Below are 14,857 nucleotides of genomic sequence, written 5' to 3' on the forward strand. Positions count from 1 at the left end.
GCTGCCAACGATGTCCAGGATGGCGTCGGTGATGGATTGTTACCGTGGCGGTGACGATGTTTCCCTCGGTGCTCGGCCCAATCATTCTCCAGCACAGAGGAAGATGCCACCAATGTCGTGGCATCAGTGACGGACGGTCACCGTGCCTCTACTGCTCCTGGCGTTGTTTTTTGCCTAAGGATTACATGGGAGCTCTGGTTGAGGTCCCGAAGTATGGAGCGTTTTCGTTAGTCGAGGGTACTGAGGCATTGATGGAGGTATCGATGGCGGCTTTGACAGTATCGACAGCATTGATGGTGGCGTCGACGGGATCGATGGCGACGTCGACGGAATCGATGGCGACGTCGACGGCCATATCGACAGCATTGACGGTGGCATCGAGGGTGGCCTCGACAGAATTGACAGTGACGTCAACGGTGGCCTCGATGGAACCGATGGCGGCATCAAAAGCATCGATGGCGGCATTGACACAGATGATGTCGATGGCGGCCTCGACAGCATCGATGGGGGCCTTGATGGAATCAATGGCGACATCGACGACATCGATGGTAGTCACGACGGGATTGATGGCAGCCTCCACGGCATCAATGGGAACCGTGGACACCCCAATCCCTCTAGCCCCAATGGACCCGGTAGAAGATCACAGCAAGGACACCCGCGGGCATCGTGGGGCAGACAGAGTGTGATATACATAGGGAGAGAAAATAGAGGGCCGCAAAACTGTTGGTAACCTGCGGGAACTGACAGTGAGGTGACTGGAACCGACCGGAGAACACATAATAGTACTTACCAAGTGTTGATGAAAATGTACGCAAAGGGAGACACGAGTAGGGAAATTATTTGTGAAGTAAAATTTCAAGTTTTTCCGTGAGGAAAAGTTGTGAGACAAAATCTCACAGAGCTCCTAAACGCGAGGCAACTGCAGCGCGGAAAAAAAAGAGACTGAAGGGAGACCCCTGTGGACACAGGGATCATGGCATGCTGGGCAAGCTCAGTGTGCCAGTCAAAGTTTCTAGAAACTCTGACAAAAGTGTTTCGTAATAGGGCTCCGCCTAATGACGTCACCCGTATGTGAGGACTACCATCCTGCTTGTCCTAGGAGAAATTCTTATACCAGCTGGGTATGTAAATAAATGTTTGATATTGTTTTTTTGACTAGTTCAGTATGCAGGCTTTTTGTTATCTAATAAATGATCTACAAAGATAACAGACACATATTAATATTTTTGAGGACTGCCTTACCATAATTAACTGCATTAGGGCTGCATTATTTGGGTCATTGGGATCCAGCTTAGATTCTGCAGCCCACTTGGCAAGTTTTTTCATGTCCGTTAACCCTGATGCTCCAATGCATGCAATGGCATCAATATTTTTCCAAACTCTGAAATGAAAAAAATTGTCAGACAGTTCTTTACTGTAATAGTTTTTTCTTTTAGTTGGAACTCGTCAGTTTCCTTCTGTTCCTTTGGTATACCAGGATAATCAGGACCAGGAATGGGATCTGACACCATAAACTTTCATTTCAAACTAACCAGAAATGGTTTTTCCTCTATTTTATATCTGCCCCCAGCTCACTTAACCCAGTCATTGCAGCAACAGTCCTCAGCTAGAGGCCATATACCAAGGGCCCTTCCAGAACAGTGTATTCATGGGCCCTAAATCTGTCACTGTTGCAAGGTGTGAGGATGGCTAAACAAAACCCTCACTCAATGGAGTTAGGAAACATGCTGACTCCAGCTTTTCTTATTGAAAATTTAACTTTTATTAACACAACCAGCAAACAACATAACAGTAGACTGCCTACCTTTACAGTGTACTCACAATACCTTCCAGTTAAGTCGGAGATATTATAGCAGTTGCCTTCTCCTGGAGACATAGAGGCCTCCTGATCCAAGCTGGGCTTATTCCCCTCCCAGCAGGATCCTGCTCACAGAGCTGTCTCCCTCTGTAAGAGTTAAGGTGGACCAGGCTAAATGCCTGGTCCTGCACAGGCAAAAAGGGGGAAAACAGGGACACTTCATCACATACCCCCCCCCCCCCCCATTCAGCTTGGACCCATTGGTCCAAGCGTTTTCCACTTCCCCTGGGAAGGGCCTCACATCCCCAATCCCCTTCATCTGGCCTCCACCAGCTAAGATTGGGATCGAGGCTTTTGAGTCAGGCTCACCCCCACATATTAGGGTTACCCTGGATATCAATATTAGTACCACCCACTGCACCCTTTGCCCAGTGTCCACTCATAGTCCTTTAATTGAGTCCATTGTTGGCTTCATATTCCAATTCCACCCTAGTGGGATTTTTTGGACTGGCTGTGGGTCTTGTATTGAGCATTCTTCACTCTTCTCTCTGGTGATTTGTGCCTCCTCTGTATTGTCATAATCACTGTCCTCTAGCAATTCCACCATCTTCTCACTGACTCCTCATCAGCTCCATGCATTGGCTCCTTTGTAGCCCCTCTTGCTGAGGTCTCTACGCTCCCTTTTTCAAGACTCTCCGAGGTCCCTCCTTCTGGGCACTCCATGGTAATGCCTCCATCTGGCATCTCTGTAGCTCCTCTCGCTGGGGTCTCCATGGCCTCTAGCCCTTCCATCAAACCTCTTGGCAGTGCCTCTCGCACTCCATGCTACTTTCTCAAGGCCACTCGGTACTTCCCCCTTCTCGGCAGTCTGATTTGCCCACTCCGGAGCAGGCTATGAAGCTCTACCATGAGCTTTTCTGTATCACCATTCAGATAATGCAGGATCATTCCTGTGGGACTCCTCTGTGGGCTTTTGCCACTCAAGATTTGTGTGCTTCAGCCCTTTTGCTGCTTTCAGCCCTTTCTGAAGTGTTGAGCCTCATTCAGATAACTCACTCAGTTGCTGCACTCTCTCCAGGCTCTCTGTGGCACCTCTCTTATGGGGCTCCACAGCATCTGTTTCTTGGCTCTCAGTTGTGCATCTTGGTTCCTCAAGAGCACATTGCCACATTTTACTTAGCACTTGGTCCTTTTTTGCAGCAGCCATTGTCTATATTTCAGCTACAGTCTGTAGCCATTTCTCTCTCTGGGCATCTATGGCATCTGGGAGTGGGTTCCCTGGCCCCACTAGCCTGGCTGTCCTTTCTACCTGCCACACCTCCAGTCCCAGGATTTCCCTCTTGTCCAGCTCTTGAGAGTGGGAAACTCTGATCATGCAGAAATACATGCCTGCTCATTTTTCCCAAGCAGTCTGGCTTCTTCCTTCCTTTCTTCACCTGTAGTGCAGTATACCCACTGGCTCCAGGCCAGGTTTTCTGTAGTAATGCCCAGGCCTCGGGCAGCTGCAATCTCTATAGGGACCATACCCTGTATCTGCACTGCTTCTTTGTACAACTATTTTCTCTCTGTTTTCCTTTTATATAAAGGTAAAAAAAAAGAAAATAACCTGCATGTCCAGCACTAACTAAACTGAGAAAGGAAAATTGGTTCTTACCTGCTAATTTTTGTTCCTCTAATACCACAGATCAGTCCAGACAAGTGGGTTTATTCATCCCTACCAGCAGATGGAGGCAGAGGACAAAACTTTGGGCACTGCTACTTATCCAAAAGTGCCACCTGTAGTCCCTAAGTATTGACTTGTACCCAAGCCAAGATAATTTAACAACAGGGTGAACTAATTCCTCTGGGATGGATACCCCCAAAATGGATAGCTGCCAACCAAAGAAATACCACCTCCCGTAAACTTTGAAACTCCAGAAAAAAAAACAATCTTAACAGAAATTTAAAACACTTTCTTATGAGCACATAGGCTCAGCAGCAGAACAAGCAGTCTTTCGGCAAAGATACTGAGGACGGGCTTCTGGATTGATCTGTGGTATTACAGGAACGAAAACTAGCAGGTAAGAACCAATTTTCCTTTCCTGAACATACCCAGATCAGTCCAGACAGATGGGATGTACCAAAGCCCCCCTATAACGGGTGGGAACCCGAAAGACCCACTCAGCACATTCTCACGAAAGGATGTGGCCTCCAGCACGCGTACATCCAAATGGTAATGCTTAGTAAAAGTGTGAAGTGAGGACCAAACTGGGGCCCTACATATCTCCTGAGGAGACACCAGCTGACACTTGGCCCACAATGCCACCTGAGCGCGAGTAGAATGAGCTTTAAGACCCTTCTGGCACTGAGCGGCCCTTAGAAACATAGGCAGAGGAAATATTTTTTTTCAACCAGCAGACTAAAGAAGCTTTAGATGCTTTCTCTCCCTTCTTAGGACCCCCGAAAAACACAAATAGATGATCAGATCATCTGAAAGAATTGGTGACCTTCAAATAGCACAACAGGGTGTGCCTTACATCCAAGAGATGGAGATCCCAACCCACAGAGGGATCACGAGACCAGTCCAGAAATCTTCTGGCCTGCTGGGACCCGACCCAGCAACCCCCTCCTCAAGATGCTGAACCGTGGGAGAGCAGAAGCTCCCCCCCCCCCAGCACACATGGTGCACAGGGAGAGGGAATTTGGGTATGCCGACAAAATGCCACAGGCCCGGCTCCTCCATAAGCGGCCTGTCTGTCATCGAACCCAAAAAGCAATCACAGGAAGGACAGAAGAGTTCACAGGAGGGAGGGTGCACCACGCAGCCACCGCCGCAGAGGCAGAGAGAGGGCGCACTACCGTGGAGTTCCCACTGGCGCGAAAGCTCCAGGCTAACGCTGCGGTAAACATGCATGCGGACCGCAATTCGACATGGGCACTTCCAGAGACACTTTCCCCCGTCCGGGGATTCTCTCATGCAAAGGCAGGAGCTGATTCCCCCCTCCCCGCACACTTACAGGGGCAAGTAACTTTGCTTTGCCTGCAGAAGTGGCCTTTTCTAAAATTGCCTGCCCGATATATAGGTAAACATATATATGTGTGTGTCATATTTGCATATAAATTAATCTAAAACGAGCAGAGGCATTCCTGGGGTGGAGTTGCGATGGAGGTTTGACTTGTGTAAACTCTTTGTAAAATTTGATCATATACATGTAAATTTTCAGGCAAAAATTTGTGCACACCAAATAGCAGGTGCAATATGTATGACAGATTTGATGGGATCATTTTCAAAGGGGACTTAGGTGCATAAATCTGCTTTACAAATTAAATTGATATAACTTATGTACATATTTGCAGCATAAGTTATGCAGAATATTTGAAAATTACCATCATTGAAGTTATTTATAACAACCTGCCTAACTTATGCATTGCCAAAATGCAAACGTTGCTCCAGTTTTCAAAGTGAATTTATGTACCTAAGTTTGTTTGAAAATTATCTGAAATAACTGACACAAATTAACTCATACAAAGTTACGCCTGCTTTCTGCAGCATGTGCCAATAACAATGAAGAAGAATCTTTTATTTTCATCAGGTGAAAGGAACAAGAGGAAGCTCTGTCCCCTCAACCTATACTGGTCCTCGATGTCAATGAAGAACAATGCCTTTTTGATACTGATGCAACACTGATGCATCCAATGCAACTCCTGGTCCCCACGATGTCAAGGCCTCTAATGACAGTGCAAATGGCTCAGACTTAACCATTCCAAAGAGATTTTCCATGTGTGTTAGATAGGTTTGATGGCCTTTGGGAGTCATCTTTTAGTCATCTAAAAATAAATAAATAAATAAATAAATAAATAAATCTTTCTATATGTGTAACATCAGAGATAATGTGGTCACGCCCAGGAATAGCATACATCTGTCATATGGTTTTGTGACTATACCTGAGGCACTTTGAGAAACTACTGGTCCTCTTTGGTTTGGTGGACACTGGAGGAAAAACAGTGAAGCAAAATCAAATAATTCGGTGTTGAATTAAAAAATGGCCCAGATCAATGCAGACTGATTCACTGCCCATGTGGCAGAGAAAAAAATAAAGAAAACTAAAGAGTTAAGGGGGGTGATGAAAATGCCTTGACTAGAGGGTGCTTTATGGAAAAAATGTGGGAACAGAGGGTTTTGGGGGTTTTTTTTTTAATATAGTTGAAGAAACTTCACCTGAGAGAAGATGAACAGATCTGTTCCATGGGAAAAAAGAAACAGAGGATGCCTATGATATGGGATAATCCTTTAGTTTTCTTTAGCAAACTATCATCTAGAACAGTGATTCTCAATCAGTGTGTCGCCAAGCACCAGTAGGTGTATCGCGGCTCCCAGTGTCCCACTGCCAGTGGGAGTAGGCAGGAGGAAGAATACCTGGGTGTGGGTGTTTGGGTGTTTGTGTGTGTGTGAATGACAGCCTGGGTGAGTGAAAGCTTGTGTATGTCGTAGAATGGGAGTGAAAGTATTTGTGTGTGATTGAGAGCTTGTATGTAAGTGAGAGAGCATGTGTGTGATTGAGAGAGAGACTGGTCAGGGAGATGACTGGTGTGTGTGAGAGACTGTTTGGGGAGGTGACTGGTGTGTATGTGAGAGACAGGTCAGGGAGGTGTCTGGTGTGTGTGTGTGTGTGTGTGTGTGAGAGACAGATTGGTCAGGGAGCTGACTGGTGTGTGTTTGAGAGACAGTTTCTGGTCAGGGAGGTGACTGGTGGGTATTGAGAGACAGAGACTGGCCAGGGAGGTGACTGGTGTGTGTGAGTAAGAGAATGATTGTGGACCCTAAGAAAGAGGACCATGAGGACAGAGCGACAGCAGCCACTGCTGCTTCTAGTGTGTGCTTTTGGCCTGCAAAGGAAAGGAGTAGGAGAGTTGCTGGACAGGAAAAGTAAAGGTGGCTTTTTAAGTTTATTTTTCTTAATTGACTTCCATTTTAATTATGTATTATGTGATGTCTACTGTTTTGAAATATTTTATTGATATTTGTTCATTTTTAAATAATGTTTTAGTTTTTAATTGTTACTTTTTAATTGTTAGAGGTTAGTATGAGGAAAGACTAAAGAGGTTAGGACTGTTCAGCTTGGAGAAGAGACGGCTGAGGGGGGATATGATAGAGGTGTTTAAAATCATGAGAAGTCTAGAACGGGTAAATGTGAATCGGTTATTTACCCTTTCAAATAATAGAAGGACTAGGGGGCACTCCATGAAGTTAGCATGTGGCACATTTAACACTAATCGGAGAAAGATCTTTTTCTCTCATCGCACAATTAAACTCTGGAATTTGTTGCCAGGGGATGTGGTTAATGCAGTTAGAGTAGCTGGGTTTAAAAAAGGATTGGATAAGTTCTCGGAGAAGTCCATTACCTGCTATTAATTAAGTTGACTTAGAAAATAGCCACTGCTATTACTAGCATCAGTAGCATGGGATAGACTTAGTTTTTGGGTACTTGCCAGGTTCTTATAGCCTGGATTGCCACTGTTGGAAACAGGATGCTGGGCTTGATAGACCCTTGGTCTAACCCAGTATGGCATGTTCTTATGTTCTTATTTATTAGTATAGCTTTACAATTATTTCTGTGTGGGGATCTATAGCAGCTTGGCTTATTCTGTTTTTCTAATAGGAGGTGTTTTAGTGTTTATTTATTATTTATTTATTTATTTAACTGCTTTTAAAATATACCGACATTCATAGGACATATCATGCCGGTTCACAATCAACTTTGGAAAGCGAGAAGGAGAAATTACAAAAAACAGGGAGGGGGGAGGTGGAGCAGGAAGGAAAGAGGAGAGGATGGGGGCCAGGTGACAGCAAGCGCAGGAGATGCGGGAAGGAGAAAGGTAGTGAAGAGCTAGGAGAGAGAGAAATTAAGAGGAACTGTGTTAAATAATTGGGTATAAACATTAACAAATTTACAGAGTCAGCAGTTCCATACGATGCAACATTAACAAATTTACAGAGTCAGCAATTCCATACGAAGCATCAACGGGATAGGTGGGAGGGGGGGCGGGGATGTGGCAGTAGAGGGGGGTTTAGGTCTGGTTGGGGTCAGGGTAAGCTTGTAGGAAGAGCCAGGTTTTGATGCCTTTTTAGAAGTTGGGTAAGGATGGTTCAAGGCGAAGGGACGTGGGTAGGGAATTCCAGAGGGAGGGGCCGGCTATGGTAAAGGCTCTCTCTCTGGTGGTGGAGTGGTGTGCTATTTTAAGGGGTGAGATGTGTAGGGTGCCAGCCGTGGAGGCTCTGGAGGGACGATTGGATGTACGGAAACGTGGTGTTTCCTTGAGCCATTCTTGGTCTTTTTTGTGGAGCACATTATGGAGAATTGTGAGGGTTTTGTATTTTATTTGGAATGGGATGGGGAGCCAGTGTAGTTCTTTTAAAATAGGTGAGATGTGTTCTCTTTTACGAGTGTCAGTGATGATTCGTGCCATGGAGTTCTGCATGATTTGTAGAGGTTTAATTGTGGGGTAGGGCAGGCCTAGGAGGAGTGAATTGCAGTAGTCCACTTTTGATAGGATTGTGGACTGCAAGACCAGGCGAAAATCTGGAGGGTGGAGAAGGGGTTTGAGTTTTTTGAGGATGTGGAGTTTGTAGAAGCCGGCTTTTAGAAGGGATTTGATGTGTGGTTGGAAATTAAGGTGTTTATCTAATATAACACCTAGGTCTCTTACAGATGGCAGGAGGGGGGGGGTTGTGGGGGGTGTTTTAGTAGTAACCTGTGAGGTAAACTCAGGTTTGTTGGAGATGAGGATGATTTCAGTTTTTGCTGTGTTAAGAGCGAGTTGGAGGCTGTCTAAAAGAAAGTTAATGGAGGCAAGACAGGATTCCCAGAAATTCAGAGTTTCTTGGAGGGTTTTTTGCAAGGGGATGAGGATCTGGACATCATCGGCATACATGAAAAAATTAAGACCAAGGTTAGAAAGGAGATAGCAGAGGGGGAGGAGATATATGTTGAAGAGGGTGGAGGATAAGGAGGATCCTTGGGGGACACCCTGGAGGAGGGGTATGCGTGGGGACTCGGAGTTGTCAATGTTGACAAGGTATTCTCTATGGGTGAGATATGAGGTAAACCATGATAGAACAGTGCCAGATAAGCCGATTTCTGATAGCCGGGATAGGAGTATTTGGTGGTTGACAGTGTTGAATGCAGCAGAAATATCTAGTATAGCGAGTAAGTATGAGGTTCCTTGGTCCATGCCTATATGGATGGTGTTGGTGACTGCAAGAAGAAGGTTTTCCGTATTGCAACCTTTACGGAAGCCGAATTGTGCGGGGTGCAGAATGTTGTGGTTTTCGAGGTAGTCAGAGAGCTGGGTATTGACAACCTTTTCTAGTATTTTGGATACAAAAGGGAGGTTGGAAATGGGCCGAAAATTGGCAGGGTCTTTGGGGTCTAAGGTGGTTTTTTTTAGGAGGGGCTTGATGATCGCAAGTTTGAGGGGGTCAGGGACCTTGCCAAAAGTAAGCGAGCAGTTGATCAAGTCAGCTAGGAGTCTGGAAATGGAAGTGGGGGAGGATAGGAGGGTCTTGGAGGGGATGGTGTCAGCAGAATGGGAAGCAGGTTTCATTCTTTTTAGTATGGTTTCAATTTCAAGGGTAGATGTGAGTTCGAATGTTTGCAAATTGGTTCCAGATGTTTTGGTGGGTAGGTGGAAAGTGGTAGGGGGCTTGGTGGAGAAGCGTAGGAGAATGTTGTCAATTTTACTCTTGAAGAAATTAGCGATTTCTGTGCACTTCTCTTTGGCGTTTTCTTCTGGGGAGATGGGGCGTGGGGGGGCAGTGAAATTAGCAACAAATGTGAAAAGGGCATTTGCATCGAATTGATAGTTGTGGATTTTAGGGCCTGGTTTGATATTTGTAGTGTTGCCTTTTCATAGATATGGTTGTTACTGTTTGAGTGTGTTCCATAATACAAGTGTAACTCTGCGTGGGTTAGTTTGTGCGCATTATTGCAGATCCTAGGGCTATGTTAGGTGCTATATTTCTCTTTCCATTTCTCCAGAGTGGCTGTTTTGGTTTTCCATTCCAGTTTCTGTCTCCATATTTATAATTTGTGGTCTTTCTGTACTTTCTTTCTTTCTGTACTTGGTGAAGGTCAGTTCTGTCTGTGTGACCGAGGTGAGGTATTTTACTAGCATGTAGGCATTTGTATTAATCTTATTTGTTGTGTTTTCTCAACAGGACATGCATTAGTGGTAAATTACTGTTGTTTTATAAGGAGGGCTATTGTGCCTGATAGTAAAGGGAGTTTGTTTTGCTTTTACTGAGATGTCATCAGAACCAGAATATCTTTTTTTTTTTGTATGGTGAGTTGTACGGGTAATGCCCTAGTTCTGCTCTGCACCCATTGTTGTGGGGCGAGGGGGTTCCTGAGGATGCAGTGTGTATGTTTACATTTAGCCCCGTTATGGTCACATGTTCAGTGTGTCACGAATGTGAGAACCATCTGTCAGATGTGTCCCGGCCGAAAAAAGGTTGTGAACCACTGATCTAGAAGCTCATAATGATTTACAACAATCATTAATACCAATAAAATACATTATCAGTAAACATAAATACAAACTATATAAACCCATCAATAAAAACCACCCCTGCCTAGCCACCTTTTACAGATGGAATATTAAATTCAATACCAACGATCAAAGCTATCGAAGCTAGTGAAGCATCAGTAACCAAAACTATAACCAACAAAGTTAACCTATCCCTCGTAGCAGGAAACTACCCAGACTCATTAAAATCAGCTGTTATCAAACCCATTTTAAAGAAGACCAACCTAGACCCAAACAACCCACTAAACTATTGACCCATATCTAACCTACCCTTCATCGCCAAAATAAATGAAAAGATCGTCCACTCTCAACTATCTGACCACCTAGAAAAGAACAATATCCTATTCCCCACACAATTTGGTTTCAGGAAATACCTGAGCACTGAAACACTACTCTCTCTAAGCGACACTATGCTCAGAGGCTTCGAAAATGGCCAAAGCTACCTATTAATCCTCCTAGACTTATAAGCCGCATTCGATACCATAAATCACGCAATCCTTATGGATTGACTGATTGAAATAGGATTAACTGAGAAAACTTTGCAATGGTTCTTATCCTATCTATCACACAGAAGCTACCAGGTATTAATAAATACCTGGTATTTATTAATTCTGGCCCACTTGGAAAACATTGGCATCACAGGCCTGGCACTAGCCTGGTTCAAATTCTTCCTATCAAACAGAAAGTTCTCTGTTAAAATTGGAAACACCACATCCACCCCCCACCCTTTACATCAAGGAGTCCCACAAGGTTCATCACTTTCATCCACCCTCTTTAATGTCTACCTCACCCCTCTCTGCCAACTCCTATCTGATCTTAAACTAAAGTTCTACCTCTACGCTGATGATGTCCAGATCATCATCCCCATCCACAACTCCATCTCTGATGCCCTAAAGCACTGGGAAAGCTGCCTTGCGGCCATCAACTCCCTACTCACCAACCTCCACCTTGCTCTCAATACAAATAAAACCGAACTCCTGGTTATCTCCTCTCACGCCTCCCCCTCCACCCCCCTAACTACTGATCCTAAGCCCAACCCCCCCACAGCACAACCATTTGTAAAGGACCTAGGAGTTCTCCTTGATCATCAACTAAACATGAAAAACTACGTTAATTCCATCCTTAAATCAGGTTTTTTCAAACTCAACGTACTTAAAAAGCTCAGACCACTACCATACAACCAAGATTTTCGTACAGTGATCCAAGCCACCATACCCCGCAAACTGGACTACTGTAACGCTCTCTTCCTAGGGCTCCCCTACTCCACAATAAAACCTCTACAAATGCTACAAAATGCTACAGCAAGACTTATCACAAACACCAGTAAACACGAACATACCACCCCCATACTTAGAGACCTACATTGGCTTCCTATCCCCTCCCGCATTCACTACAAAACATTGACCATAATATACAGATGTATCCATGCCCACAACTCCAAATGGCTAGACCGATTCACATCTACCCGTTCTAGACCTCTTATGGTGCTAGACTGGTGTTCCATGGTGAGACCGCACCTGGAATATTGTGTACAATTCTGGTCGCCGCATCTCAAAAAAGATATAATTGCAATGGAGAAGGTACAGAGAAGGGCTACCAAAATGATAAGGGGAATGGAACAGCTCCCCTATGAGGAAAGACTAAAGAGATTAGGACTTTTCAGCTTGGAGAAGAGACGGCTGAGGGGGGATAAGATAGAGATGTTTAAAATCATGAGAGGTCTAGAACGGTAGATGTAAATCGGTTATTTACTCTTTCGGATAATAGAAAGACTAGGGGGCACTCCATGAAGTTAGCATGTGGCACATTTAAAACTAACCGGAGAAAGTTCTTTTTTACTCAACGCACAATTAAACTCTGGAATTTGTTGCCAGAGGATGTGGTTAGTGCAGTTAGTATAGCTGTGTTTAAAAAAGGATTGGATAAGTTCTTGGAGGAAAAGTCCATTACCTGCTATTAAGTTCACTTAGGGCCGGATTTTAAAAGGGTTACGCGCATAAGGTACGCGCGTAACCCTTTTAAATCCCCCCTGCGCTCGCCAAGCCTATTTTGTATAGGCTCGGCGGCGTGCATAAGCCCCGGGACGCGCTTAAGTCCCGGGGCTTCGCTACAGGGGCGTGTCGGGTGGGCGGCGCAAAAATCGGGGCGTTCCCGGGGCCGTGTCGGGGGGTGTGGTGCCAGCCCGGGGGCATTCGGTGGCGCGGCTGAGGCCTCCGGAACAGCCCCCGGGTCGGGAGATGGCGGGCCAGGAAACCGCTGGCACTCGTGAGTTACGCTTGCCGGAGGCAGGCGTAACTTTTAGAATAAAGGTAGGGGGGTTTTAGATAGGGCCGGGGGGGTGGATTAGGTAGGGGAAGGTGCGGGTGGGTGGAAGGAAAGTTCCCGCCGAGGGTCCATCAAGCTGGGCTTGATGGACCCTTGGTCTGACCCAGTATTGCATGTTCTTATGTTAAGAACATTTATTTATTTATTTATTTATTTTTAATTTTTATATACCGAAGTTCTTGTAGGATAAGAAATTGCAATGCTGGGTCAGACCAAGGGTCCATCAAGCCCAGCATCCTGTTTCCAACAGAGGCCAAAACCAAGCCACAAGAACCTGGCAATTACCCAAACACTAAGAAGAACCCATGCTACTGATGCACATAATTAGCAGTGGCTATTCCCTAAGTATAATTGATTAATAGCCATTAATGGACTTCTCCTCCAAGAACTCATCCAAACCTTTTTTGAACTCAGCTACACTAACTGCACTAACCACATCCTCTGGCAACAAATTCCAGAGCTTTATTGTGCGTTGAGTGAAAAAGAATTTTCTCTGATTAGTCCTAAATGTGCTACTTGCTAACTTCATGGAATGCCCCCTAGTCCTTCTATTATTTGAAAGTGTAAATAACCGAGTCACATCTACTCGTTCAAGACCTCTCATGATCTTAAAGACCTCTATCATATCCCCCCTCAGCCGTCTCTTCTCCAAGCTGAACAGCCCTAACCTCTTCAGCCTTTCCTCATAGGGGAGTTGTTCCATCCCCTTTATCATTTTGGTTGCCCTTCTCTGTACCTTCTCCATCGCACCTATATCTTTTTTGAGATGCCGCGACCAGAATTGCACACATTATTCAAGGTGCGGTCTCACCATGGAGTGATACAGAGGCATTATGAATTTTTCCGTTCTATTAACCATTCCCTTCCTAATAATTCCTAACATTCTATTTGCTTTTTTGACTGCTGCAGCACACTGAGCCGACAATTTTAAAGTATTATCCACTATGATGCCTAGATCTTTTTCCTGGGTGGTAGCTCCTAATATGGAACCTAACATCGTGTAACTACAACAAGGGTTATTTTTCCCTATATGCCACACCTTGCACTTGTCCACATTAAATTTCATCTGCAATTTGGATGCCCAATCTTCCAGTCTTGCAAGGTCCTCCTGTAATGTATCACAGTCTGCTTGTGATTTAACTACTCTGAATAATTTTGTATCATATGCAAATTTGATAACCTCACTCGTCGTATTCCTTTCCAGATCATTTATATATATATTGAAAAGCATCGGTCCAAGTACAAATCCCTGAGGCACGGGAGAGCGTGAGTAGGAGAGAGGGGAGAGCGTGAGTAGGAGAGAGAGACGCCCCCGACAGAAAGAGAAAATCTTACTGACTTACTGTGCCTTGAAACGGAGGGAACAACTCCCGCACCATTGAACCCGGAGTGAGAAGCAACCCGGAGGGAAAAGCTGGTGAGCGGGGAGACCCGGGAGAGACGCACGAGTGACGTCAGTAATCGGCGTCTGCTGCATAAATTGAAGCTGCAGACCCGGGGAAGTCGGAGAGCGTGAGTAGGAGAGAGAGACGCCCCCGACAGAAAGAGAACATCTTACTGACTTACTGTGCCTTGAAACGGAGGGAACAACTCCCGCACCATTGAACCCGGAGTGAGAAGCAACCCGGAGGGAAAAGCTGGTGAGCGGGGAGACCCGGTAGAGACGCACGAGTGACGTCAGTAATCGGCGTCTGCTGCATAAATTCAACCTGCAGACGGCGCTCCGCCGTCACCGGCGCGCCGCCTAAGCCGCGCGCCACCCAAGGGGCGCGCGACTCTGTCCGGCTCAGTCCGGAGAAGGCGGGAGAAGGTGCTTTCTTTATGTCTGATTGCTAAATTGGAATATTTTCCCGAGTACTCCTCAAGTTTTGATGGGGAGGAAAAGGAAAATAAAATCTATTCCATTGTCACCAATAACACCAAGGGGACCCATGGACAGCCACGTTGTAAGGCTGACCGATTCACCAAGAGAGGACGAGGGGGGGGACCAGTTTTCTGCATCTCTAAGTCCTGGTGAAGGACCTGCATTTCCACCACAACCTAAGCCATTAATTTCAGATGATTTTCTGCAGCTGGGAACGAGCAGCCCACTGAAACATGGGGACTGTGAAACTCCACCAGAGAATCAGATAAGTGGTGTAAAAATGTTGGAAGGAGTATTGCCAGGAG

At 45.5% G+C, this 14,857-nt stretch overlaps 1 protein-coding gene across 3 annotated transcripts in view; it reads right to left on the bottom strand.

Annotated features, from left to right (window-relative positions):
- The window catches only part of CC2D2A (coiled-coil and C2 domain containing 2A), a 404,582-nt gene that overhangs the window by 207,678 nt on the left and 182,047 nt on the right, over positions 1-14,857 (bottom strand). For all 3 annotated transcript variants that reach the window (XM_029590744.1, XM_029590748.1, XM_029590757.1), the window contains exon 19: positions 1,243-1,381. In XM_029590744.1, the coding sequence (XP_029446604.1) occupies positions 1,243-1,381 (139 nt within the window). The remainder of the gene's footprint in view (positions 1-1,242; positions 1,382-14,857) is intronic.

Source organism: Rhinatrema bivittatum, chromosome 1 (assembly GCF_901001135.1).
Source record: "Rhinatrema bivittatum chromosome 1, aRhiBiv1.1, whole genome shotgun sequence".
Lineage (NCBI taxonomy): Eukaryota > Metazoa > Chordata > Amphibia > Gymnophiona > Rhinatrematidae > Rhinatrema > Rhinatrema bivittatum.